Source organism: Sceloporus undulatus, chromosome 3 (genome assembly GCF_019175285.1).
Source record: "Sceloporus undulatus isolate JIND9_A2432 ecotype Alabama chromosome 3, SceUnd_v1.1, whole genome shotgun sequence".
NCBI lineage: Eukaryota > Metazoa > Chordata > Lepidosauria > Squamata > Phrynosomatidae > Sceloporus > Sceloporus undulatus.
In genome coordinates, this window is record NC_056524.1 from 33,894,325 (window position 1) to 33,921,307 (window position 26,983).

At 39.3% G+C, this 26,983-nt stretch overlaps 1 protein-coding gene across 4 annotated transcripts in view; it reads left to right on the plus strand.

Annotated features, from left to right (window-relative positions):
• The window catches only part of FRY (FRY microtubule binding protein), a 225,898-nt gene that overhangs the window by 90,333 nt on the left and 108,582 nt on the right, over window positions 1-26,983 (plus strand). For 3 of the 4 annotated variants that reach the window (XM_042460591.1, XM_042460590.1, XM_042460589.1), the window contains exons 1-11: window positions 3,656-3,818; window positions 5,375-5,467; window positions 5,559-5,657; window positions 9,320-9,421; window positions 10,875-10,978; window positions 13,121-13,229; window positions 15,260-15,346; window positions 16,575-16,746; window positions 17,853-17,985; window positions 19,706-19,813; window positions 22,365-22,620. In XM_042460591.1, coding sequence (XP_042316525.1) covers window positions 3,675-3,818; window positions 5,375-5,467; window positions 5,559-5,657; window positions 9,320-9,421; window positions 10,875-10,978; window positions 13,121-13,229; window positions 15,260-15,346; window positions 16,575-16,746; window positions 17,853-17,985; window positions 19,706-19,813; window positions 22,365-22,620 — 1,407 coding nt within the window. In that variant the 5' untranslated portion in view covers window positions 3,656-3,674. Of the gene's footprint in view, window positions 1-542; window positions 606-2,493; window positions 2,512-3,649; window positions 3,819-5,374; window positions 5,468-5,558; window positions 5,658-9,319; window positions 9,422-10,874; window positions 10,979-13,120; window positions 13,230-15,259; window positions 15,347-16,574; window positions 16,747-17,852; window positions 17,986-19,705; window positions 19,814-22,364; window positions 22,621-26,983 lie in introns of those variants that run through there. The other variant, XM_042460592.1, reaches the window with a different exon arrangement.

Genomic DNA, 26,983 nt, shown 5'->3' on the forward strand with positions numbered 1-26,983 from the left:
GCTATCGCCTTCCGAGCACAATACAAGGGTGTTGTTTTTTTTACCTTAAAGCCCTACATGGCTTGGGCCCAAGTTACTTAGGGACTGATCTCCCCAATAATCCGCTCCGCACACTCGAACAACCGGGAAAACTTGCTAGAATTCCATCATCTAAAATGCCTACATCCCAGAGTGCCTTCTCAGTAGCGGCCCACAATCTGAACAGTCTTCCCAAGAACTCCACGTGATCACCCCCTGGAAACATTCAAGAGGCTAAAATTTCCTCTTCTGTCAAGCCTTCCCTCGGAAATGAGTTGTGTATTTTGATTCTCAACCTTCTGCCTCACCCCTTTGAATGATTGTTTTTTAGATTTGTATATTGTATATTGTGTTATTGGTTATCTATTGTATGATGTGTTTGTAACTGGTTTTAAATTTTGTGTACACCGCTTTGATCATCTGGAAAAGTGGTATAAAATAAATTTATTATTTTATTATTATTATTTTATTATATTATTATTATTATTATTATCATCATCATCATCATCATCATCTCTTGGTAGGTACCTTGGTCCTAACACTGGAAATATGCACATTGTTGCAGATCTGTATGCTGAAGTAAGAGGGTATTAGCACAACAAAGTAAGTGTATTTTAAATAGTGATGTAATTTAAGTCTGAAATGTTTCACAGTTTTCTTTCAGAAAGTTTTGGCTCTGGATTAAGAGTGTGTGTGTTTTCTTGCTGCAAAAGAAATTGAAGGAAAATTATTTCACTCATGGCACTTTGTTTATCAACTGTGTCTTGGCACAGAACTTCTTTGTCCTCAGGAGTTCTAAGTAATTCAACAGGGGCTTTATGGAGCTTTCATTTTATTTATTCATTGAGGAAATCTCTGGGAAGCCTAAAGCACCAGGGTTGGAGAACTTTGGGATAATCTATCAGGGGCCATTAATGCCATTAATGATGGAGCTAGAGTCATGAATGGAAAGGATTTTCTTTCTGTCTGTCTCTCTCTCTCTTCACTTTTTATTTCACTTTTTCTTCCCCCCACTTTTTTTTTAACAAGTAAGTTTGTATTGTAGAAGGTCAGTCAAGAAAATATACATGAATTAAATAAAAACAACAATACAACATAACAAACTGTAGCAGCTGTGTTTCAAATGCTAGAATAAAAGTATGATTCTTTTATGAAATCTCTTGTATAATGTCCTTCCAGAAACCAAAGTGATGAGCTGGTGGGTTTGGACAATTGGTATTGTTGTTAACATATAGTCCAAGAAAGTGAACCAGCTCTCCTTGAAAGATTTATGAAATGTCTTGTTTTTAAAGCTTTTGATCTAGCTACCAACTTTTCCATTAACAGTACATCCCACACACAACGCCACCAGTTTTCTATAGAGAAGTTACCAGCTAGCCAATTTTTAGCAATTTCAAGCCTGGTTGTTGCCATAAAAAACTGATTAGTGTTTTATGTTTCAAATTTCTGTTTACATTTAAAAAGAGTGAATGCAATAAAAGACTTGGGAGTTTATCACATGGGGACCATGTGTACCTGCATCCTGATAGTGATTAAAACGTCCCATCCAGCAGAAGCGCACAAATGTGCAAATAATTTTCACACAGAGAACTCAATAATGCATTAGTGGTTCATTACTAAAGCAAGAAGTAGAATGCACATTTGGTTTTTACACAGATGTGTGTAAATCCTGTTAATGGTTTGGGAATTGCGTTTTTGCATGTGCATACAGATTAGTTGCATCACCAGAAGTCACCAGAGCATACATAGCAGCAAACAAAATCACCCAGAGAAATAAACAATTCTTTACACAATTTTCTTTATAAAAATATACTATACCTAATGGTATCCAACCTAAGTACAAAGAACAAAACATTACCCAAAACATAGGAAAGTTTTAAAAAGCATAAAAGGCTGCTTTCCTCTCAACAACTGGACATGACAAAGCAGCACCAGAAGTAAACTTGCCCGAAAGAATCTTGTGAAATCTGGCAACAAGTACAAAAACTGTGAGAATCCTGTGAATAAACTGAATAGTTTTCACACTAGAGCAATTGCTCAAAAAAGTGATATTGTGAATGAAACGGAAATGAATTCACAATATTTTCCCGAAAATGACTAATTGCTGGTTCATGTCTCTTTCTGGTTGGATTCTTAGTGGTTTGCACACAACATCATGTGAAAACCAATAATTCAATTGTGCCTAATACACTGGATAATCACAGGTTCTTACCCTTTCAAACTTCCAGTTTTCCCGATGTGATAAACTCCTTGGGCAAGATATGATATTTTGTTTCTTAACGTCTGAGATTATTGAAATAATCTCCAACCAGAATTGCCTGATTATGGCACATTCCATCCACATGTGCAAGTATGTGCCCTTATCCCTACATGCTCTCCAGCAATTTGGACAGGGGTGAAGTACCATTTGTGGATTAACATCAAGGTGAACTGCCTAATGAGCTTTGATTTTTTCTTAAACGAGGGGAACCCCAGAGTTTTCTGCCAATCTGAGTCTTGAATTGTTATGTTTGGGTCTAATTCTTGGCCTCTTTTGCGAACAAGGCCATACCTTAAATCCCCTCTATGAGCGAAGTATAAAATTTTAGCTGACAGACCTTTAATATGTTGTGATGAGGCACACCAGTTCTCGAACATTGTTAGAGAGCGTGGGGTCTCATCATCTTTAATTATTTTTTGTAGGAAGGAGTTCACCTGATAAAGCTGAAACCAGTTAGGATGAAAAGGTGCTAGTTTGATAAGGAGTTCCTCCATGCTTTTAGGTTTACCCTTGAAGAAAAGATCTTTCTTTGTATAAAGTCTTTTACTTTTCCAAATTTTAAACTGAGAAAGTTTTTCCTGGCTTTCAAAGCATGGATGGAATAGAAGGGGTCTGATAGGGAAAAGTTCTGGGGACAACAAATATTTTCATTTCTTCCAACCGAACAGAGATGTTAGAAGAAGTGGGATTTTGAGCTCACTTTATTTCACTTTCTGTGCAACCTTTGTTTTATCACTCTCCCCACTCAACCAATTGAGGAGGAAGAGATCCTTCTTATTTTCAGCCACTGCCTCTCTTGCCTTCTGAATGTATGAAATTAGACCCAGGGTGTTATGTTGTCTACCACTGGCTTAAAGGAATGGGAAGACATTTTATTGCTGCAATAATTCGACAAAGATGGAATCAGTCTATCACTAAATTGTCTGATTCCTTTGCCAGTTGGGAACCATTCTGTTTCTCCATGTTCTGTTCTGACAGTAGCCTCTTGTCCTGAGTTCAGATTTCTCATCAGGACTATCAGATGTGTTGGCACTCTCATGTCTTTAAGGGAATCCCATAGCCTTTCATGATCTTTGCAATCAAAGGCTTTGCTATAGTCTATAAAGCACATGCTGATCTTCTTTTGGAATTCCCTGACACGCTCCATTAGCCATCGTTTGTTTGTAATGTGGTCCCCAATGCCTCTTCCTTTCCTGAATCCTGCTTGAATCTCTGGGATTTCTCTCTCCATGACAAATTTATGATAGGGTTTCTAGGAGACATTTCCCTTTTAATTGCAAGTTTCCATTTTCCTACTGAACCTTCACCTAATTAATCTTACTATCAAAATACTCTTTTGAAAGAATTACCATAGCAACTTTTTCATTACAGATTTCCAGCTGTGAAGAAAAAATTTATGGCAGAATTAAAAGAGCTACGGCATAAAGAACAGAACCCTTATGTGGTTCAGAGTATTATCAGCCTAATAATGGGAATGAAATTCTTTCGCATAAAGATGTATCCAGTGGAGGATTTTGAAGCCTCTCTTCAGTTTATGCAGGTAATGTAACTCTGTATCAGGTGTATTTTTAAAATGTTGCAATCTCTGTGAAGACAATAGGATACTAATTATTAATTTAGGTGCTATGTGCATTTTACTCTCTAATGGTGCTGTAGTGAAGACATGAATGGGAAGTGTTTACAATGTAAGACTTGGGTCCAACCTATATAAGGGATCACCTATTATTATTATTATTATTATTATTATTTATATAGCGCTGTAGATTTGCACAGAGCTGTACATAAAAACAATAAATATATAAGAGTAAACCTGCCTATGGCGTACAATCTAAGAAATAATAGGATAATACATATAAAATACATAGCAATACAGTTAATGGTTCAATAAAACAGGCAACAAAAAAGAACATCAAATAGCAAATTATAATCATGCAATGCCTGGGAATACTTCTCTGAACAGGATGGCCTACCTCCGTACAATCTGCCCTGCACCTTCACGTCCTCTTGGAGGAATTTATTGCAACCCATAAAAACCAGACTAACAGCAACCTCCCAGAGGATGTTCTCTGCTGCTGCTCTCAGACTTTGGAATGCCTTGCCGGAGGAGATCCGTCAAATAACCAGTCTAGACAGCTTCAAAAAAGCTGTTAAGACGGATCTCTTCCAGCAGTCCTTCCCAGAATAGTTCAGTTTAATTTCTGTACTCTCCCTATTTTATGTAACCACTGCCTCTACTAGAAAATTGCTGTCATTTAAACAGGTTGAATTTTTAAACAGTATTGTATTTAATCCTGTTTCAAAGGGGGGGGGTCAGTTTATTTATTGAGAGTATGTATTATTCCAATATATTCTAGTCATTTAAGCCACCTTGATTGCTGCAGCAGAAAAACAGGGTATAAGAATAAAGTTTATTATTTATTAAGGCTGCTGCTACACTGCAGAATTATTGTAGGTTGACATTGCTTTAACTATCATGGCTCCATCCTGTGGAATCCTGGTATATTATTTGCAGTTTGTTATGCACCAGAGTTTTCTGACAGAACACTAAATATCTCACAATACTGAAAATCCCAGAATTCCATAGCATTTGACAATGACAGTTAATGAGGTGTCAAACTGCATTAATTCTGCAGTGGAAAGGCAGTCTGTTTTTTTTAAAGCGAGTTGCCACCACACAAAGTTTTACCTACAAATGGTTAAGAAAATATTTTGCCAGTTTTTAACTGGACTTTGGGGTAGGTATCCACTCACCTAGGAGCCAATCTCATTGAAAATAGTGAGCATTACTTTGTGAGTGTATATATATATATAGGATTGCACAATTACTTAGTTGAGTAAAATTATTAAATGAAAAAAGAAATTTATTAAGTATTTAAACTAGGGGTGAGAATCATGCAGCCCTCCAGATAATGTAATACAAGTCCACCAGCCCCAGCAACAATAGTTAATGGTGAAGAATGCTGGGAGTTACAATCCAACAACAACTGGAGAGCCTCATGAATTCTACCCCTGATGTAAACAAACAGCAGCTTTTGCACACAGACGTGTAGAGACTCTGCTCATATGCATCATTTTTTCTGTTTTATTTTATTTTAGGAATGTGCACATTATTTCCTTGAAGTTAAAGACAAAGATATCAAGCATGCTTTAGCTGGATTGTTTGTTGAAATTCTTGTCCCGGTAGCTGCTGTAAGTTATTCTTTCTTACTCAAATCTTCAAATTAGATTTTAAAAGCTAGCTTGAGACAAAACTTTATGTTGACTTGAGGTCTCTTTCTAGGCTGTTAAAAATGAAGTGAATGTCCCTTGTCTGAGGAACTTTGTTGAAAGTCTCTATGACACAACGCTTGAACTCTCTTCACGAAAGAAGCACTCACTGGTTAGTAATGCTGAAGCTAAAATCCTTTGTCAGGAATATCTCTAGGCAAGTTTCAAAGCATTCTCAGGAATATTTCCAAAGTAATGTCCCCTTATAAGTTTCTATATCTGAGTTAGGGCCTGAACAGATGGCCCTTTAAAGCCACTGTCCGGGCGGGTTGGGAGCACGGTGTTAATATGTTGCATGCTCCAAAGCCTCCCTGAAGCTGCCCAGAAGTTGGGCAGGTTTAAGATTCTGCGGCAGCACTGCATTTACACATCACACACCGCTGGGGCATATTGAAGCTGTCTTTGGGCTGTGGTGGGGCTGGGAAAGGTGCCTCTTTCACAATCCAAAAATGAGTGGCTCTTTTTGGGCTGGGTTCAAGGTAGATTGGGGCTGCAGTGTGTGTTTGCTGCAGCCCCAATTTGTCTTCAGCTTAAAGCCATCCCTTCTTGTCTGTCTATTCCGGTCCTTAGTTATTTAAAAATGAGAGTTCATATCTTTAAATGTGTGTCTGTGTGTGTATATGCCTTCAAGTTGCCTGTTCATCTGTGGTAACAGTATGAATTTTATAGAGTTTTCTTAGGTACATAATATTCAGAGGTAGGTTTGCCAGTTCCTTCCTATGAAATATAGTCCAGGGTACCTGATATTGTTGACAGTCTCCCATCCATCTACTAACATGACTGACCCTGCCTAGCCTCCAAGATCAGATAAGATCTGGTGCTTTTAGGGTGCTTAGCCCCTAATATATATTTAAATATTACACCCTAAATCTGTTTTCACTTACACATAGTCTGGCTTTCATCTATCAACTCTAGTAACATTGGTGGTTTTTGACTTTAACATATTTGTCATTATTTTACTTCCATCACCTGTTATTTCTCTATTCAGAAAATTATTATGAGGACTGAGAGATGGAAAAAGTGTCTGTGACTTGTCAGAGATTAAACAATGTTTTTTACAAGCAGAAGAATATATGACAACCTCCAAAAAACAGAAGTGCCCTCTGATCTGCTAAGCAGGATTCCTGTTCTTCTAGGGAAATTAACAGTGGCATAGCATTTATTTTTGGGAAGCTGTAGTAGAGCTGAAGATATGAGTCAGATTGACGCAGCATGCCTTAAGCATTTTGCCTCTCCAACTGGAACAGAGTAATTCCACATTATGACTCTGTTAAACCATTTTGAAGCTATGGATCTTTACAAAAAGGTATTTTGTTTACCTTAATTAAAAAAGGGCAAAGAAGAGTTCCTGCAGTCATCGATGACTTAGTAACAGTTGGTTAAATTTACACACTTTCATGCTCTCTATGTTTTAATTAACATGATAGTTCTCTCCTTATTTAGCTGAGTAGTTGCTAAAGATATACAGAAGAAGCTTGCAATTATGAGCTTACAAACTAGAAGCTAGTTTTGTGACACTTGCACTATGTATTACCTCCACATGCAGATAGTAATGTCCTGTCTGATCAATAATGAAGATTTTTAAGTCATTAATTTCACTGGGAGAGATATTCAAATCACTCTCTCACTGAAATGATTAAAGACTGGCTAGCTGTGACTAGATTATATCTATTAATGGTAATCATAAAATCCACCAAACGGAATTACTTTTAACTTTGATGTTTTGCCAAAAGAAAAAATGAACACCTTTTCCAAGATTACAACTCTGATGAGACAGATTTAAAGTTGAAATGTAGGCTGAGCCTAAAAATGTAAAGACTAAAATGTAAAAAGAAGTTAAGTAAATGTGTACTGGTTTGTTTATTTTGAAGAATGTATTCTGCTTCCAAGATTTAGATGTTGAAAGTAATTGCAGTTGGTGGGAGGTTAGTAACACTGCAGTGAAAAACATGAAGGAAGGTGGGATATTTTTAAGAAGTACAGGAAGAGCACATAATAGTAGCCATGAGGAAAGGATGGTTAGGTACTTTTTTCCATCTTACGCCAGCTGAACTGCCCTTATGCTGGCATAACACTCTTTTGCTGACTGACCTCAGATGTCAGAAGAGTTAGTAGTGAAGGGGACAGAGAAAGGATAGAGTGAGGGAGGAAGCGAGTTATGTCAGATCCAAACTTCCCCCATCTGAAGGAAGAAGTACTATGCTGACACAAAGTTAGGCAGGGCACGATAGTCATTAATAATTTCTGATATTTCTAGGTGTGTGTGTGTGTGTGTAGGGCGGGTGTTAGACAGGGGTGAGGAGGCAAGGCTGTTTTCTGCTCCCCAAAGGGTTGAACCAGGTGTCATGGTTTGAAGTTACAGGATAGTAAATTTCAATAGAACATTAGAAGGAACTTCTTGACAGTGAGAGCAGTTTGGCAATGAAACTAGTTGCCTAAGGAAAGCATTGGGTCTCCTTCTCTGGATGTCTTCAGAAAGAGACAGGACAACTACCTGCTGAAGATGATTTAGCTGAACATCCTGCATTGAGAAAAGAATTGGATTAGCTCTATCATTCAATGATGTTTCAACTGGCTTAGTGTCAGAGAGTTGGCCCTATGCACCCTTACATGGAAATATGTCCTATTGAGCTTAATGGGGCTTATTTCTGAATATACACTCTTGAGATTGTACTGCTTTGACTCTCCTAGCTTATTCTTGGCCCCAGTACAGTCAAACTTCTACTTGAGACATTTGATTCTCCCAGAGATGCCAACATGGCTCAAATTAAGCAAATTGTGTTGATATACATTGTGTCATTTCTCTCCCTGTGATCATATGTGTCCATTGCATAGCTACAATAGAGTATTCTATATAATTTTATTTATTTAATTAATTTCTATGCCACCTTTCTCCCAGAAAGGGTCCCAAGGAGGCTCACGAATAAAAACTCTTTAAAAACTTACAAAAATAAAACAATCAAAACATCACAAAAACACAATCTAAAATTACAAACATTAAAACCATAATAAAACAATGATATTCACCCCATATAGCAAACACCCCACATTAAAAAAAAATCCCATGATATAATGGAACTTGGGTGTTATAAGTTAAATAGTGTTGAACATAAAAACAAAAAAGCTGTTCAAATATGTGCACTTGTGCAACAAGAACTGTATTGGATACTTGTTATTGTTGTGTGTCTTCAAGTCATTTCTTACTTATGGCAACCTTAAGGGGTTTTCACAGGGGTTTCTTGGACTGAGAGTATGACTTATCCAAGGTCACCCAGTGGGTTTCCATGACTGAGCGAGGAATCAAACCTTGATCTCTAGACACATAATGCTCAAACCACTACACCATGACGGCTCTTGATACTACCCTTGCACTAGCCCTGAATATGTGCAAGCCCTAGTTCAAATGGGCCTTGCACTAGTTCATTGATTTCATTGGATACAGGCATGTCATTTTTCATGAGAATGTTCTGTGGAGCTTTCTACTGTTCCCTAAAGTTGGCTTACACTTCTGGCATTCTGGATAGTGCTGCATAGAAATATTTGATAGTTCTAATGAAAATTTAATTCTGTGTTTATACAAAGTAGCCATAAAAATTCATAACAGCTTCAGAGAAGTGTTCATTTAACTTTATAATACTGAACAATGTGTTTATATTGGATGGTGTATATAAGAGAAAGATGGGCCTCTGGTATTCACTGTGGATCTGGTACTAAATTAGTTTCCTTTTTTGTTGTCATTCAAATAATTCAGTGTTGTCTTTGTCTCCTATTTAGGCTTTGTATCCTCTAGTAACATGCCTGCTTTGTGTCAGTCAGAAGCAGTTCTTTTTAAACAGATGGCATATTTTCCTTAACAACTGCCTGTCCAATCTCAAAGTTAGTATCTCTCTTCTTGTTTTCTTTTGTTATTAATGTATTAGCTCATGGCATTTGTATCATCAACCTGCTACATATTATCTTGACATTTTTGAAGGTTGTTATTTACCATGTCTTAACATTTTTTCTCCTTTTGTTAGCTTCGGACCAAAGAATGAAGGAATACTGTAAGTGTTCCAGGGGAACACTTTTGTACCACTAAAACTTAAGCCAGGCTACTATGTAAGATTTGAGGGACAAATGTAATCCTAAAATTCCCATCAATTGAAATCCATAGGTTTTCCAAGTTATTGTGTTTAGGTTTTGGTTATACCAACAAAGACAAGGGAGATTTTATTTAAATCATTCACAATCAGAAAGATCCATGTGATCTATAACAGTGTTGAGTTCAATGTACCAGTCATTGCTTTTTTCAGGGTATTCCATTACCATTCCATTACCATTCCCCCACCACTCTTGTTCTCCATTCTTGTGTTTTATCTTTTCCCTTTCCCACCCTATGACTGTATTCTGTGGCTACTGGTGGGAAGGCCCTTGCTTCTAAAAATCCTAGGATCCTGTGAACATGCTGATACCACTCTCGTGTTTCTCAGCAACTATCTTTTTGCTATATAGCTATCATATCCCACCACTATTTGTATATACAATAATTGAAAATAAGTTGTACAAAACGATCAGTCTAGCAGCTTTACTCCTGTTTGGAAACTTAGAGGCTGTACAGACTGGCTTAAAGTGCTGGTGTGGGGGCATGGCGTTTAGACAGTGCACGCCTCCATGCTGCCCCCATGCCAGCGTCACGCCACCTGCCCGAATGGTGGGTGGTGTCATGGTGCTCCTTTGGCGGCATTTATACGCCACATGCCGAAAGAAGTGCTGAAAAATGCCGCCACAGTGGCAAGGGTACCTTTTTGCTGGCTTTATAAGGAGCGGCATTTTGCCTTTTCTTTTACAGCCTGCAAAGCTCCAGATTGGGGCCATAGCCCTATCCAGTGCTGAAAGGGACAGCGGGATGCCACTCTGTTGAGGCAGTCTGTAGAATCAGTGATTTGTTTATATTGTTCCACTATCCAATTGTTCATATTACAATTTGAATCCCTTTATTCCTTGAAAGCTTCAGTACTATTTAAACTGCATTATTTTATTTATCCTAGCCAAAATATCATATAAAGATGCCACCAAGCGCTATTGCTGTGGTATTGTCACTAGCCTTAATAGTTTGTATACTTCAGTTGTGAATAAAATGGCCATGCTTTTAAATGCCCCAGATGTCCTCCCAGTTGGAGAAACATGGCAGCTCAATTCCTCTATGAATCCATTTGAGAACTATATCTAGCCAGCATTTTGCCTCTCCAACTGGAACAGAGTAATACTTAGTCAATAAAGTGAAGATTTGGAGGTTTATGAACAGATGGCCTTGAAAAGAAACATTTATGTATGGGTTTTATTGTTTTAGAATAAGGATCCCAAAATGGCTCGAGTTGCACTGGAATCTCTCTACAGACTACTGTGGGTTTACATGATTAGAATTAAATGTGAAAGCAATACAACTACCCAAAGGTAAAGTTATATATCACTATTATTAACATTTTTCTCATATATTGGTCACTAAAGTAACTTTTCCTCATTAAGGCTACAGAAATAATCCAGTTTGACACTATTTTAACTGCCAAGGCTCAGTGTTGTGGAATTCTGGAAACTGTAGTTTTGTGAGACATTTAGCCTTCTCTGTCAGAAAGCTCTGGTGCCACAACAAACTACAATTCACAAAATTCCATAGCATTGGGCCATGGCAGTTAAAGTGATGTCAAGATGAATTATTTCTGCTGTGTGGATGCAGCTTAAAGTAACTTTCACCAAGAAAACAGACAGGAGTACAAATAATTCCTATAATTACCCTTCAGAAATATATTTCTTATATGAAAACTACAATCCCAACAATCTGGTCAGTGTCTTGAGATGGATAGTTTTAATTACAGTTCTGTGATTAAAACTGATTTTCGAAACATATACTAAAACACTCAAAACAAATAATAAATGATTTAATGAACTATTCTTGAAGCACTATATGGGCCTTTTAACGTTAGTTGACAAAGGCAAAATTGATTACTTGAAGCTGATAATGACAGCAATACTTGCAGTTAGGGGTAAATATTCTGTAACCCACCTTGATTCCTTCAGGAAAAGGCGAGATGATATTATTATTATTATTATTATTATTAAGGGGGCGTGTTTCTTTTTACCTTTCCTGATCCACACTGTGTAGACTTTTGTGTAACTACAGCGTGCCCTCGGCTTACGCAGGGGATCGGTTCTGGGCCCCTCCTGCGTAAGCTGAATTCCGTGCATGCTCAAGCCCCATTGGAATGAATGGGGCTTGTCCATGTGGTGGCACATCGGCGCATGCGCGCCATGGACACACGCCCCATTCATTCCAATGGGACACGCTGCCCCATGCACCCCACGCGTTCCCACGTGGCCCTACACAAGTTTGCTCAAATCCACGTATAGCGTGCCTGCGTATGACGCGGGCGCACTGTAATAGCAAGTGCTTATAGGATGAGTGCCTCAAAACTACATCCATTTTGTTTTAATTTCAACTCGATTTTTTTGTTGCTTTGTAATAATCTTTGTAGATACAAGCTTCTTTTTTTAAAAAAAGAAAAAAAATATTTAAATAAAGCTGTGTTTGTGCCAGTACACTCATGCACATTCTATACACCTTGAGAATGGAAACAAATTGTATCTGGAATAATACAAGTTCATAAACAGCACCCTCTTCAAGAACCTAGCACAGCAAATTGTCAGTATGTAATAAATAATAATGAATTTATATCTTGGATTATGCAATCTGGCCTGACTTTCTTCATATATGATAAATTGATAGGCTTATAATACACATCTAATTTGTTTAAAGCAGACTTTATGGATATGACTGTAGTTAGGCGGGGTACACACTGCTAGAAAGAGGTGTGTACCCGGTGCCTCTCTTTGCTCCACAGGAGTGCTGCAGTAACCAAATTGTACAGCGCTCCTGTGGAGCAAATAAGGAGCGCCAGGAAGCGGCTCCTTTTTGCGGTGCACTTCCACCGCCCCAAAGCGCCAGCGATGGCACAGGGATGTCGCAGCTGCACCGCCCCATTTGGAGGTGGCACAGCTGTGACGTCCCCAGTACGCGCTGCATCTGGTGGGGGCGCTGCAGCTGTGGCACCTTCATCATGTGCGAGGGCTGCCGGGCATGTGGCCACTCTGCCCACCAGGCAACCCTCACACGTGATGAGGGCGCTGCAAAGGCCCGTCTGTTCCTGGCCTAAGTTACACTTAGAGAAGCATCAGCATTTGTTTTCCTGACCTAGGGCGCCTTTCATTTTAGCAGTGTTTGGAATGAAATGTCAACAGAATGGCCTCTGTGCCTTTTAATCTGGAGATGGGTGGGGATAACACTGTCCTTCGTCATTGCTTTTCTTTTGGGATTTCTCCAAGCTTCTTTTGAATGTTTAAACAAGGTTATACAAGGATAGTTTGGGTTTTTTGGGGCTACGTGGCTCTGTTTTGGAAGAATTTTCTTCCAGAACACAGCCACATAGCCCAAAAAAAACCCCACAAAAAAACCTATGGATGTCGTTCATGAAAGCCTTGAACTGATATATGGATGCCCTTCTGTGAATAAACTTCTGTCAATGTTCTCATTTTATTTTACAGTCGGCTTATAACAATCATCACAACCCTTTTCCCAAAAGGTTCCCGAGGTGTGGTACCACGAGACATGCCTCTAAATATATTTGTGAAAATTATACAGTTTATTGCACAGGTATGAAAAATGTTTACAGATTTTGAGCAGGGTTTTTTTCTTAATAAATTGCTCTTGGTATTCCTCTGGATTCCATGCATAAAGTAGTACTCAGTCACAGTGGATTTCCAGTTTGATGTTTTGTCCTCTCCTGTAAGAAGCTGACACATAATGGAAATCCTGGTTGAGAAAGATCTGGAACTCCCACTCAGCACCTTTCTTAGATTTTCTGATATTGCTTTTATGTTCAGTCTCAAGTAGGTTCTGGCTTCTACTAACTGATTTAGCAGTATAGTATTTATTATTATAGTCCATAGATGCATCAATACAAACAAATAATAGTCAGAAATTGTACATTATCAGATGGGATAAAATGTTACATTCCATAAACAATAAAATTGACATACTCAATTAAATGTTTTAGATACTCTGGCCAGTTTTAGGAATTTCCTTCTCTATAATTTTCATTACTAAAGACAGAAACTTGGCAACTGACAGGGAACATCTATCCTCCAATAGAACTTTTAAATAAAGCTTATCTCAGAGTTCAGACAGATGGATTAATAGGGAAGAGATCAACTGTTTGTGACCTTGGTTATAAAATGTGTGACATAGGAGATCACAGCATGGCCAATTCAGCAACAATTGCACTTATGGACAGTAGCGCAACAGTAGCAATAGCAATAGTTATCTTTACACAGTTGCGCAGCTGCACGACAACAATGGCATAAAACCAAATTGTGCAATGGCGTTCTGCACACATGCATGCATGAATCACTATTACATTGTGTGCAGTTGTTTTGCGCATACTCTGTTTCAGCGCTACGGCGCATGTCTACATTAATGTTTCCATTAAGCACAGAATAAAATTAAATAATTTTTTTTTTACTTTGACTAAAATCCACTCCTGAAACAATCCTAGCAATGTGAACTCTGCTAAAATGCAGTGTGAATAAATGTCCCCAGTTGCTCCCACAATGGCCCGTGATTTTATTTATTTATTTTTTTTAGGTATTTATATCCTGCCCTTCAGCCCTAATGGCTCTCAGGGCGGCTTACAATTATTATTTTTAATCAGACAGTTCCCTGCCCTCAGTGGTGGAGGGAAAGGGGATGAGGTCCAGTGGTTCTTCTCTCCCTCTAAGGCCTGGACCAAGGCAGATGAACCGGAGGGAGGGCTCTTCTTCTTCAGGCTAACCTGATGGTACTGGGCCAGCCTTCTCTCACAATTGCTTTTTACACTCATGTAATCAAGCTTCAATCATGCCATTGGAAACTTATCCATGCCGGTTCCCTGTAAATGAATTGTTACCGGAGCATGGCGGCTTCTTTGCAGGAGCGGTCCCGGATGAGTCCGACATCGTCTGAAAAAGTTCAGTACAATTGTGTGATTTTCCCAGGATAATCCCTTTTACTTCTGTTATTTTCCCCTCGTCTGAAAATCTCCATAGTTTCAACCTCCTGTTAAACACAAGAGCAAAATCTGATAGAGAGGGGTAGCCCAGTGTACCTACCATAAAGCAATTCTGAAGGGAAAGCATTACATCTGGTATTAGTAAATAATATGCGGTAATTAGGAACAGTCAAGTTCTTTATACAGAAGAAAATATCCCACATAATGGATATTCCAACCAACACGTGAGCATGAAAAAAGGAAATTAGCCCAAAGGCTGCAAAAGACAATATCCCAGTGTCTTTGCTTAATTAGTTTTAAAACTCTATCATAACACAGGTTAACAACCAGAGACAATGAAAGTCCAGTTGTGGCTGCTTTTTGGATCTATCCTATTTAGCATCTGCTTCTTTGCAAGTTATTAGTCTTCTAGGCAGGCAGTAGGAAATATTTATTTATGTGAAGAAACAAAAGGAGGTGTGCTGGATGTGAGAGACACATTTTGCTGGTAGGAAATAAACAAAGCCTGTGATGGATGTTGGTTATTAATACAAATGAGTTGGTTTCACAAAAGCATGGTTTGCAACTCTTTATTCTTAGTGGGAAAACGATAGCTGATGGGCAATACAAATTTATTTCTAATTATTTTTCACTGTAGGAACGCTTGGATTTTGCAATGAAAGAAATTATTTTTGACTTTCTTTGCGTTGGAAAACCAGCAAAAGCATTTAGTCTCAACCCAGAGGTATGGCTTCATTGTACTTATATTTTTACTTATAATTTATAGTGTAAATTTTTTGGTGAAGGGAGAAGTTCAAGGGAGTCTCTAATTTTATGTGACCATACTTTAGGCACAAAGGCTCAGTTTTCATCTCTACAACCTATGCATTCTCTGATTTCTGTTCTGCATTTTCCTTCTTCTCACCATTAAACATACTTGAAAAAAGTAGAATATAAAGGAAACAACATGGCAACAACATAGAATATATAGTAAACATTAAGCAAAATAGTGGAAAGCAAGTACTAGACCTCATGACTGTTCCATGAGACTTGAAAGATTCTAGTAGTGTATCTACATATTATGTTACAGGAACAATGGCCTGAAACAGATGGACAAAAAACGCTGCCTTTGGGCCATTCTGGGATGTGGCATGCAGATGACGCATGCCCCTGGATCGGCCAGAAGCCACACCAAGGCCAGTTAATGTAGCCCAAAGCCAGCTGCAAAAAGAATGGGGGGGGGGACCTTACCAGCGGTCCATTTCAGACTCCGGCGGTGGCCAGCCTTGGGACCACGGTGGCCAGTCGCTGCAGTCCTGCACTGATCAGGGATTATCAGGACTGGAGCAGCCTCTGGCTGCTCCAAGCTGCTGATCTGTTTGACCCAATATTAATTGTTTGAGTAAAGTGTTCAGAACACAACGTGTTTTGATTAAATGTTTGGTTTTTAAATTTTGATTAAACACTTTATAATTAAATGTTTGCTAGCATTTAATTCGCTGTACAAATATAGTCATACTCTGAGCTGGAAATGGCTGCTATACCAGCCTTAAACACCCCACACTATCACAAGATTGTTTCCACAATACCTGTCAATCCTCTTTCAGTTATGTTTGCAACTCCAGACCATATATGGAACATAATCAATGGTAATGTCTGATGGCACCATATTGATCTTCAGATATTTTCAGCATGGACTCTACAATTCAAGTGTACATTAAATCAATAAAGTATTGACCAGTGCTAATCTCATAATATAGTTAGTCTTGAGGTGGAATTTATTCAGAAAACTCTGTTCATGAACATCCTTCTTAGATTATCTTGAGGTTGACTGTTTAGAACAATGATAGCATCTGTATATTTTGGGTAAAGATTTTTTTTTTTTTTTTGAAAGAATGTAATTTGTTGGCAAATTGTCTTTAAGAATGCAATAGGTATACTGATTTTTATTTTGTTTCCTATCAAAATTTCAGAGAATGAACATTGGTTTGAGAGCATTCTTGGTTGTTGCGGATAGCTTGCAACAAAAAGATGGAGAACCTCCCATGCCTGTTACTGGAGCTGTGCTTCCTTCTGGAAACACATTACGAGTGAAGAAAACATACTTGAGCAAAACTCTCACAGAAGAGGAAGCTAAAATGATAGGCAAGTATAAGGCATGCCTCCTCTCCACAGTTCATAGACTGATATAATAGCCTTATGCAAAAACTTACTAGCCTAACAAAATTAATCAGCGCTGTACTGAGTATTTTTAAAGGCTAAACTTGTGTTGGAGAATTAACACAAAGCCAAGGATTGATCTCATCACCTAGTTGCTTTGGGGCAATTTTTGTTCTCCAGGAGATATGTGAGTTCGTTACATGGTAGCAATATTTGTACATACAATCCTGTTAAATGAACATGGATGTCATTTCTTATCTGTCTAGCAGAAATCACTTGTACCTCTATATATCTCTGGATGTATATAACATTCACATTGATCCATGGCACTCACATTATTAATAATAGGCAATAGTCATAGAATCATAGTTAGAAGGGGTCTCATGTGCCAGTGAGGCTAAAGCCCTTGCTCAATGCAGTCTCCCCAGCTAAAGCATCCCCTGCAGATAGCTGTCTAGCCTCTTTTTGAAGATATCCAAAGGAGAGCCCACCTTCTCTCTAGGCAATTAGTTCCGCTAAACTGCTCTTATTTCAAGAAGTTCCTTCTAATGTTTGATTGAAATATAGTCTCTTGTAACTCCAAACCATTAGACCTGGTCCTACCCTCTGGGGCAGCGGAAACAGGCATGTCTCCTCATCTTTATTTAGGGCTAGGAATATTAGAAATTATTTAGGGCTATCCTCGTCGTAGCCTAACTATGATAGGGTCACCACAAGTCACTTAAGGTCATATAAGAACAAGAAATATGCAAGCAGCTGGGAGGATAAGGAATCCTAAAGTTTCAAAGTTCTATATCAGCTTCAAAAAGAATAAGACATACAGTACTTGGAAACCATTAAAATGTGAATATTTCTGTAATAATTCTGAATGTTATATATTCTTATAGGCTAGGGAATATTATGTATTCATCTGGGACAGAGATGTTTCATATTCAAAATACCATGAAAATACTTAAGGTTACATATGTACTGTTGGTATGTATATGAACAACATATTAAAATAAGCACTACTATAAATAATTTAAAGTTCTGAGGTTTTAACCTTTTGTTTCCTCAATGAGACCTTACCAGTTCATTGTGTGCTTTTACAGGTATGTCGATGTATTATTCTCAAGTAAGAAAAGCTGTAGATAATATATTGCGGCATCTTGATAAAGAAGTTGGACGGTGTATGATGCTCACTAACATCCAAATGTTAAACAAAGAACCTGAAGATATGATCACGTGAGTGTTAACAGATTAATTGTTTTTAACTTTAATTTGGAAACACAATCCAAACAAGCAGACACATGCAGACACACATTCACACTATCCCAAATCATATAAATATGATTGGCTAAAAGAAGATTAATGAGTCCTAACCTCATCAATTTCTGGGTGAAAGTAGGTGATACAGAACAGTCTTCAGCTGGCAGTTTTAGTGGAGCAATAGAGACAGCATGGGCAGCCAAAGAAAATATGCTTTATGGTCTCCCTTCATAGTATTTTATACAGAGCTGTCCTATTTGAAATGTTTTTCCACTTTTGTGGCAAAGAAAATGGTCTATATATGGTCTGTATTTTTTTCTCTGTAGGTGGAAAAACTCAGAATTTTCATTGAGCCAGTGGAGAGGGCTGACCATGCTTCCCACTACACTGCATTTCCTCTGATTAAACCCACAATTTCTAAACTCACTGTCTGTCTGGCTGCTTGTTTGCCTGCCTGCCTTCTTTTCTTCCTGCCTTTCTTTTGACTAGAGAATGTTGCAAACTGGTGCAAACTGCTTCTCTATGTCATGACACCTTGATTCTGTAATCTGTAATTAACATTATGGAAATAAAGCACACTTTCACAAGATTCAAATGGATTTACAATAAAAACAGCATATGCACAACAACCATGCTCTTTAAAGTATTTCCACAAGTACTGGTGAGCTGAAGCCCTGTGACTGAGGAGCAGTGATGTAAACAGGCTGATTCCACCACCACCCCCCGCCCCCCATTGGTCTTCTGATTAGTTCATCTCACTGGTACTCAGAAGACTAGTGGAGAGTCATTATTAAATACTGCATTGCTACAGCCTTATCTGGCCAAGTGCCAATAAAGCACTTTCTTTTGCAGCCAGTTTAAAGAAGCAGTTTTCCATTGCCAGCAACTGTTGCTGCTTCTTGCAAGAGTTTGGACTGGTGCCCCCCTGATTGGGCACTACATTTGATTTAACATTTATCTATATTGCTATTTAGACCTCTGAGACTGGAGGAAGGGCAACTGACTCAGGCCTGAAACACACAGAGCAATTAAAGTGGCTTCCGGTTACTGTAGGAGAGTGGTGTTCAAACAGTGCATGCCCCCAAAGCAGCCACAGTCTGCTGTGATGCTATGATCCTGTCCTTTGGACTGTATCAAAAAGGAGCAGGAATAATCCAGCTCCTGCCAGTGGCCAGCTTGGGACCACGGCGGCAGCCTGCTTTGGAAGTGGGGCATACAGTCACTGCAGTCCTGGCACAATTGCGGCTGGAGCAGCCAGAGGACACTCCTTGCCATCTATCTGCTTCTCCCCACAATCACAAAACTACTGAAGGATGGTTTCTTAACTTAAAACATAGTTAAATTTTTGAGGCCTGGGACTAAGCAAATGAAGGAACCTGGGGAGGGTTAGGAACCTGGGGTGGGCTTGGCTGAGGCACAGCTGTCAACCTGTCACACACACCTAGCCACCCTTGGACAAAACATCAGATCCCAAGGGCAATTAAAAGAGATCGGTTGCCATCTCAGATGGTCATTTTAGAAGGCCAACCTGGGGGATCCCTTCTTGCCCCACAGATCAGCTCCAAACTCTTTCTTCAGCCACAGTGGTGAATTAACCTTACTGGTTATGTTTACAGATGTTTAGTCGACAATGTGTTCTGTCCATTACATCTGAAAAAGGATCAGAGTGTGAAATTATTATTTTCCTTATTTTCAGAGGTGAAAGAAAACCAAAAATTGACCTTTTCAGGACTTGTGTTGCTGCTATTCCACGACTTCTTCCTGATGGAATGTCTAAACTAGAGCTGATTGATTTGCTATCAAGGTAAGTTGTACAAATGTTAAACAGTTGCTCAATGGGACTAAAATACAGCTGCTCTCATTTGTGGAACTTCTTAAATGACTATATAGATGTGGTGAATTGTCACCTTTCTGTAAATCAGATAAATGAAACAGTCATTTCAGGCTTGTCTGCAGAGAATGACATTATCGTATTTTCTAATCAGGTTTTGTTAACTTGCGCTGACACATATGTTGCTTCTACATAATGCTTTGTAATGTCACAAGGTTCTTTGTTTATTTAGGATGAAGTTCAAGAAGCAATTTAAGTTTAGTTTAGGATCTTGTGATAGCCAAGCAGAATTGTTGACTTGTTTTTCTTAGGAGTTAACTCACTGAACTCTCATCAGTTCCAATAGCATTTTGATCTGTGTCATGGAAAGTTTCTGTTGAAGAAAAACAGGTCTAAAGGCCTCTTGAGCTTACTAGTTTCTCTCCACTCTTTGATCCTGGCCAAACGGATTTATTAGTGTTATCAGCCCATAATGCTTTCAGAGTAATGTGAGCAAAAATTTAGTCATTCCCTGTTCCTGTGTAGTGCTGTGATGTAGTGCTTCAGTTCTCTTCCTACAGGAGACAGTTATAAAAGCCTGTATTTTGTTGAATGGATTTTTCCAGCAGAAAAAGATGTGTTTTTACAACTCCCTCCTGTGGGAAGAGAACTGAAAGTACTACAGTGTCATGCTCTAAGGCACAAAGAAAGCTACTACTCTCCGGATATATTTCTGCTTTTTTCCTGTGTGATAAGGCACAAGAAGCTTCTCAATATCATTGGTTATCACTCTCAAACTCCACATCCAATTTTATTTGAAGAAATGTAACCTGTAGAAATTTGGATGTTAATATCTCCTTCCACCCTAAAACTCAAGAAGATGCAACATTTGACCTACCAAGCCAAATGTGGCCTATAGAGCCATGTATGTCCCACTCACTAGGTTTTAGATAATGCTCTTGGGCTTAACTGATGACAAAAAAATGAAACATTTGGTAGGTTGCATTTGCATTGGTTTTGTAGACCTCATCAGTATCAGGCTTGGTTCCCAGTTTTGTTTTACAGATTGTCAGTTAATATCTGCCTACACACTAAAGCTATAAATTGAAGCCAAAAAGTGAGCCTCTCCAGGCCTTTTCAGATTACATCCCTTGTGTGAAGAACAAATTTCACACCAGAAGAATTCTTACCAAACTTGCTGATGTTGACCTGCACATTTTCTTCTCTTTACTTCAAAGATTAGAACCTATAAGCAAACACGTGCTTTTCATCATAGTTTGGTGTTAAATGCCATGCATATAGTATCTGCACCTTTTGACACTTCTCAGAGAGAATCTGTATATAGGCACTTGGGTGAAGCTGAGACAATTGTCAGTTGTCATACCAATAGACTTCATTAATGACAGATCCTTAAGCCATTGGCTGTCAGTCCTTGGCAAGTTTCCAGGAGAGAAAATAAAAATTATAACCAGCTGAAACAAATATAGTGGCCAGTCCCTGGCACATTGGGGAAAAAATTGCAAGTCCTCCGCATCAGATGCCCTGAGAAGCTCTGGGCTAGAGTGCAATGAATCAAATGTTTGTTTTCTCTTTTAGATATTCTTATTTAAGTATGCCTAATTTGTACACAAAATATATTTTGCTGCCATTATTCTTGTGAAGCACCCCCGGAGCAACTTGAAGCCACCCCTGTCTGAACATCTGGGTGGCTTCCAGGCTTCTTGGGGATGTGTGGTGTCAAAATGCTACATCCCCAAGCCACCCCGAACTCAGCTTTTATGGTCAGTCTGTTTGGCCCCCAAGTCATCTCTTGCCAAGCCTAAATGGTTTTTTTTAATTGGTATTCTTGTTTTTAAACTCTCATACATCCGGTTTTGTCCTCCAGAGTCATGTTTTGTTGTGGAATCCACGTAGTACTAGGCCTCAAGTTTCAGTCACTTTTTCTGTACATTTTTTAACATACAAAAAGTGTCCAGGACAAAATTTGTCCCAACCAATCTATTTTGTTACAGTACATTTTGAGCCATCCAAAGTAATGTAATATCCCATGTTGTTTTTTTTTGTTTTGTTTTTAAATCAAAGCATGACACCAGGAAACAAAATGACATACTCTGGTTGCTGGTAGGTTGGCCCTATTAAAAGTGGACACTGACATTCTCAATCAGTTCGGAAAATACATGAAGTGTACATCAGACCCTACCGCTAACCTTAAACCTAACTACAATGCAAATCCTCAATCTGTTAGTCTCAAAGGTGCAACAAAATAAATACAAAATCTCTCTTCATACTGATTGTACAGACTAACACGGCTATATGTTTGAATTCTACTTCAATATGTTGGAATTCTTGTTGGGGTGAAAAAGATAATCCATTGCTGTTTTGGTGCTGTGAGATGTACTTCAGATGTGTAGACCAAAAATAAATGTATGAACAATTTGGCTCATGTTGATGTCTCACTACTTATGGTGTGTGTTAATTACAAACAGTTGATAATTACTGTCATGAAACACGCTTGTGACTTTCAGTTTCCCTTTTTTTTTCACAGGCTTTCTATTCATATGGATGATGAACTTCGGCACATTGCTCAAAATTCACTTCAAGGGCTCTTAGTTGATTTTGTTGATTGGAGAGAGGATGTACTTTTTGGCTTCACGAACTTCCTGTTGCGGGAAGTGAATGATATGCATCATAGCCTTTTGGACACATCCTTAAAATTACTATTACAGTTGCTTACACAATGGAAATTGATAATACACACTCCTGGAAAACCCAGTGAACAGGCAAAAAACAGGTCATCAGAGGTAAGAGCACAAAAGTATATATTCCATGCAAAAGAATTAACTAGGTTTTCAAATACATCATTGCTTTTTTAAAGCACTCCTTTGTTTAGTTTGCATAGGCACTGATTTTTATTTCTAAGGTAGTCCTGTTTCCATAGGTTTAACAGTATATCCTTGAATACATAGATAATAGTGAAAGTTCGGGTGAATATTTATTCTAGGATGAATAATTTTTATATAGGCCTGTAGAGGTCAGATCATGGCAGAGATTATTTGTCTTAATTGTGCAACAGCACAATTTTGAATGGAGCCACATGTAGACACTTCAAAACAGCCCACAGCCTGCACATGTATATCTCCTTGGTTTGAAATTAGAGGACCTTTCTGATTAAAGAGACCACTACATACAACTTTACATAATGGTATAAGCAGGGCTATATCTTAAAGTATGTGTAAAAGTTTTTTAAAAAGTTTAACACAGAATATGTAAATAATGACCTTTCTGTCATCCCAGTAATCTTTAGTGTGTGTGTGTGTGTGTGTGTGTGTGTGTGTGTGTGTGTGTGTGGTGGAAAAGAGAGAAGGCACTTGCTTGTTAATTATTTGAATAATGCATTCTGTAGAAGGGAAGGCTTAGGGAAAATGAAAGAAAGAGAGATGTGTGGTGTATAACTTATAAACCGGTATCTCTGCTTGAGTCATTATCACCTTGCCTCCTTTTACACCCAGGGTATTTTGCTCCATCCTGTGTTGCATGCAACCAAAATGTAGGAATAAATTACCTTATGTTGTTCTTGTTGTTGTTCTTTTTGGTATTTATACCCTGCCCTTCAGCCCTAAAGGCTCTCAGAGCGGCTTACAATTATTATTATTTTTAATTAGTTCTCTGCCCTCACGCTTACAATCTAAAAAGACATGTCACAAAAGGAGAAGGGAATGGTGGTGGGGAAGGGGATCAGGTCCAGCAGTTCTTCTCTCCCTCTGAAACCTGGACCAAGGCAGATGGACTGTAGGGAGGGCTCTTCTTAATCTAGGCCAGGCCTGATGGAGCTGGGCCTGCATCACTCCCTCCATGGCACCAGATGAACTGGAGGGAGGCTCTGCTTCTTAGAATTTAAGAATCTCTATGCCATCATGGCCACATAGGGTTGCCATAATTCTGGACCTCAAAACTGGGACAAATGTAGGACAAAAGTAGGACAAAATTTTCAAATGGAGGACATATTTTGTAAAAATGGTGGACACGCCAAAAAAATGATGCTTTTTTAAAAGTGTTAATATAAATGCATGTTTCTTAGGCATGATCAAAATGGAGGACATTTTGACATTGTTCCTAGACAGATGGCAGAAATGGACTTCCCTTTCTGGCCAACCTGCCTCCCCCATTCCAAACAGCACATTCGGGCATTGAAGAGGAGGAAGAGTGGAAAAGGCAGAGGAGGAGGAAGAGGAGAAGAAGGAGGAGGAAGAAGGGGAGGAAGTAGAGAGGAAGAAGAAGGGGAGGAAGAGGGGAAGAAGAGGAAGAGGAGGAAGATGAAGAAGAAGGGGAGGAAAAGGAGGAAGAAGGGGAGGAAGAAGAAGAGGAGGAAAAAGATGAAGAAGAAGGGGAGGAAGAGGAGGAGGAAGAAGAGAAGACGAAGAGGAGGAGGAAGAAGAAGAGGAAGTAGAGAGGAAGAAGAAGGGAAGGAAGAGGGGAAGAGGAGGAGGAGGAGGAGAAGAGATGGAGAAGAAGAGGAGGAGGAAGAAGAAGATGAAGAAGGGGAGGAAAAGGAGGAAGAAGGAAGAGGAAGAAGGGGAGGAAGAAAAGGAGGAGGAGAGGAGGAAGAAGAAGAGGAGGAAAAAGATGAAGAAGAAAGGAAGAGGAGGAGGAAGAAGAAGAGGAAGAAGGGGAGGAAGAAAAAGAGGAGGAGAGGAGGCAGAAGGAGTAGGAGAAAGAGGAAAGGCTCTTTCCCCTGCCTGGCTTTCTCCGCCGGCGACGGAAGAAGCCAGGGAAGGGAGTGGGGCCTCGCTGAAGCGAAGCCCCAAACCTCTGCCTGGCTCTCTCCGTCGCCAGGGGAGGAAGCCAGGGAAGGGAATGGGGCCTCGCTTTCCTTGCCCCACTTCCCTCCGTGCGCGCCTGCCACTGGCCCCTACTGAGGCCTGGGCTGGGCAGTGTTCAAGCCCTCGCCTTGGAGGCGAGGAAGGTGAGCTGGAGGAGGAGGTGGGTTGGCGCCGCAGCAGCTGCATTAGCGGCAGCGGCAATGGCCGGAGCGGGCCCCCAAACGGGACCAGGCACGGGTGGGGGCCCAAACCGGACCGTGACCGGGAGGGGCCCCCCAAAACCGTGCTGGTCACGGGGGGGGGGGGCGTGCTATGGCAACCCTATGGCCACAGACTAAGGCGACTCTGAGAGTTGTAGTCTAAAAAAGTAACTTTCCACGATCTGAATGTCACTGGGTAATTCAGCTGTTCCAGACATGCAACAGAATTACTTGCTCTCAAAGGAAGATTCTCATTGTGGCTCTCTGTGACTCATTAATCTGACTTTGTTTTCTTTCAATCCTGTTGGGGTTGTTAGTCTGAATAGAGAGTTCATTGATTCCGGTTGAGAGATACACTTCAGTGTGTATGTGCATGGTCCAAAAACACAGCATAAATCATTCAGTTTGAGAAGGCTTTAACTGCTGTGGTAATAGGGAATCCTGGGAACTGTAGTTTGTTGTGACACCAGAGCTCTCTGACAGAAAAGGCTAAATGTCTCAGAAAACTACAGTTGCCAGAATTCCCTAGCATTGAGCCAGGGCAGTTAAAGTGGTCTCAAACTGCATTATTTCTGCAGTGTGTTTTGGACCTATATGTGTTAGTGGTTGTACATTCCAGGTCTCTCTTAGTTTCCCCATATATTGCAAATGACATCCTGTATACCTGCAGTCAGTCACATAAATAAGACCGCTGGACCAGCAGGTGATATGTTTAATGTATTATGTCCTGCAAGTCACTATGCTCCTAACAGTGACAATCTGCTTAAGGTATTTACAGGTGATGCTGTGCTATGAATCACAGAGGTGTCATCATGGATTGCTGACGGGTGTTTTCAGGACACCAGAGGCTGACTGACTATCTGTTGGGAGTATTTTGATTGTGTATTCCTGCATGGCAGGGGGTTGGGCTGGATGACCCTTGTGTTGTCTTCCAACTCTATGATTTGATAATTCTAGTTTTTACTAGCAGTCTGTTTAGATTCTGAATGGCAGAAAGGGAACGGGAAGCTTGCTAATGGCTCTAGCAATTGATAGCTTTCCCTAATAAGAAAATGCTGGATGAAAATCTACCACAAATGGAATGTCTTGTTGTTTGGCTCATATTTTTTTGCAGAGAAGATTTTCTCTCAAAATTATATGTGTTCTCCTATTTCATCAGCTATTTGAGGAGGATATTCCCTTTGATGCAAACATTGCTTGAGTATGTTCTTTTATAGTTCTTTTATAGTAGTTTTCTTCAGTATTACAGATGTTGTGTGTGTGTGTGTGTGCATGCATGCTTCTTCCCCCAGATAAGGCTATCTGTTAAGTCATCTATTAAGCTACCAATTGCTAACAAATTCAGACCATCTGAATGAACCATGAAGTAACACAATGAATGGGTTTATCTGACAATGGCCTAGAGATTTTAAGGGCCAGACTACACAGGGTGTGAAGGATTGGTATTACATGTTTCTTTTTGAAAATTTTAAATTCTAAAAATTATTCTGAGGGGAGTGATTGGAACAAAAGTGGTATGGGAGATGTTCCAGTCGCATGAAAAACCCTTCTTCTTCTTCCACAATTGGCCAGTATGGAAAGGGAGTTATTGGTGGGATCTATGGAGTTTGGGGTGGGGAAGATTTTGGGGGGGATTGCTGGCAAGGGAGGAAAGGGTCAACTATAGGAGGAAAGGATAAACTATGTCCTTTCATAACAGTCCTAATTCCTCATCCAACCTATCTATATATTTTTAAAAGTAATGCAGAAAGCCAAATGTCATATTTATTGAAATTAAATAAATAGATAGACAGACAGACAGACAGACATGGGATGGGATGGGATGGGTATTGTGGTTATATTGTTGTTTTAATGTTTGTAATTTTATATTATTTTTAGCTGATGTTTGAATTGTTTTATGGAAATACGTTTTTAGAATTGTTTTTGTGAGCTGCCTTGGGTCCCTTTGGGAAGAAAGGCGAGGTGGACATTAAATAAATAAATAAATAAATAAATAAATATTAATCGTCACATAAAAATTGGCCCCAGCAGTAGTCCCTTTGAAAGCAACAAGAGGCTTGGGAAACTACTGCAGCCTTTGAGTAGATGGCAGGCAAAGAAATGAAGTGCAGACTGTTTACATAACCTATGTATTTTGCATATTT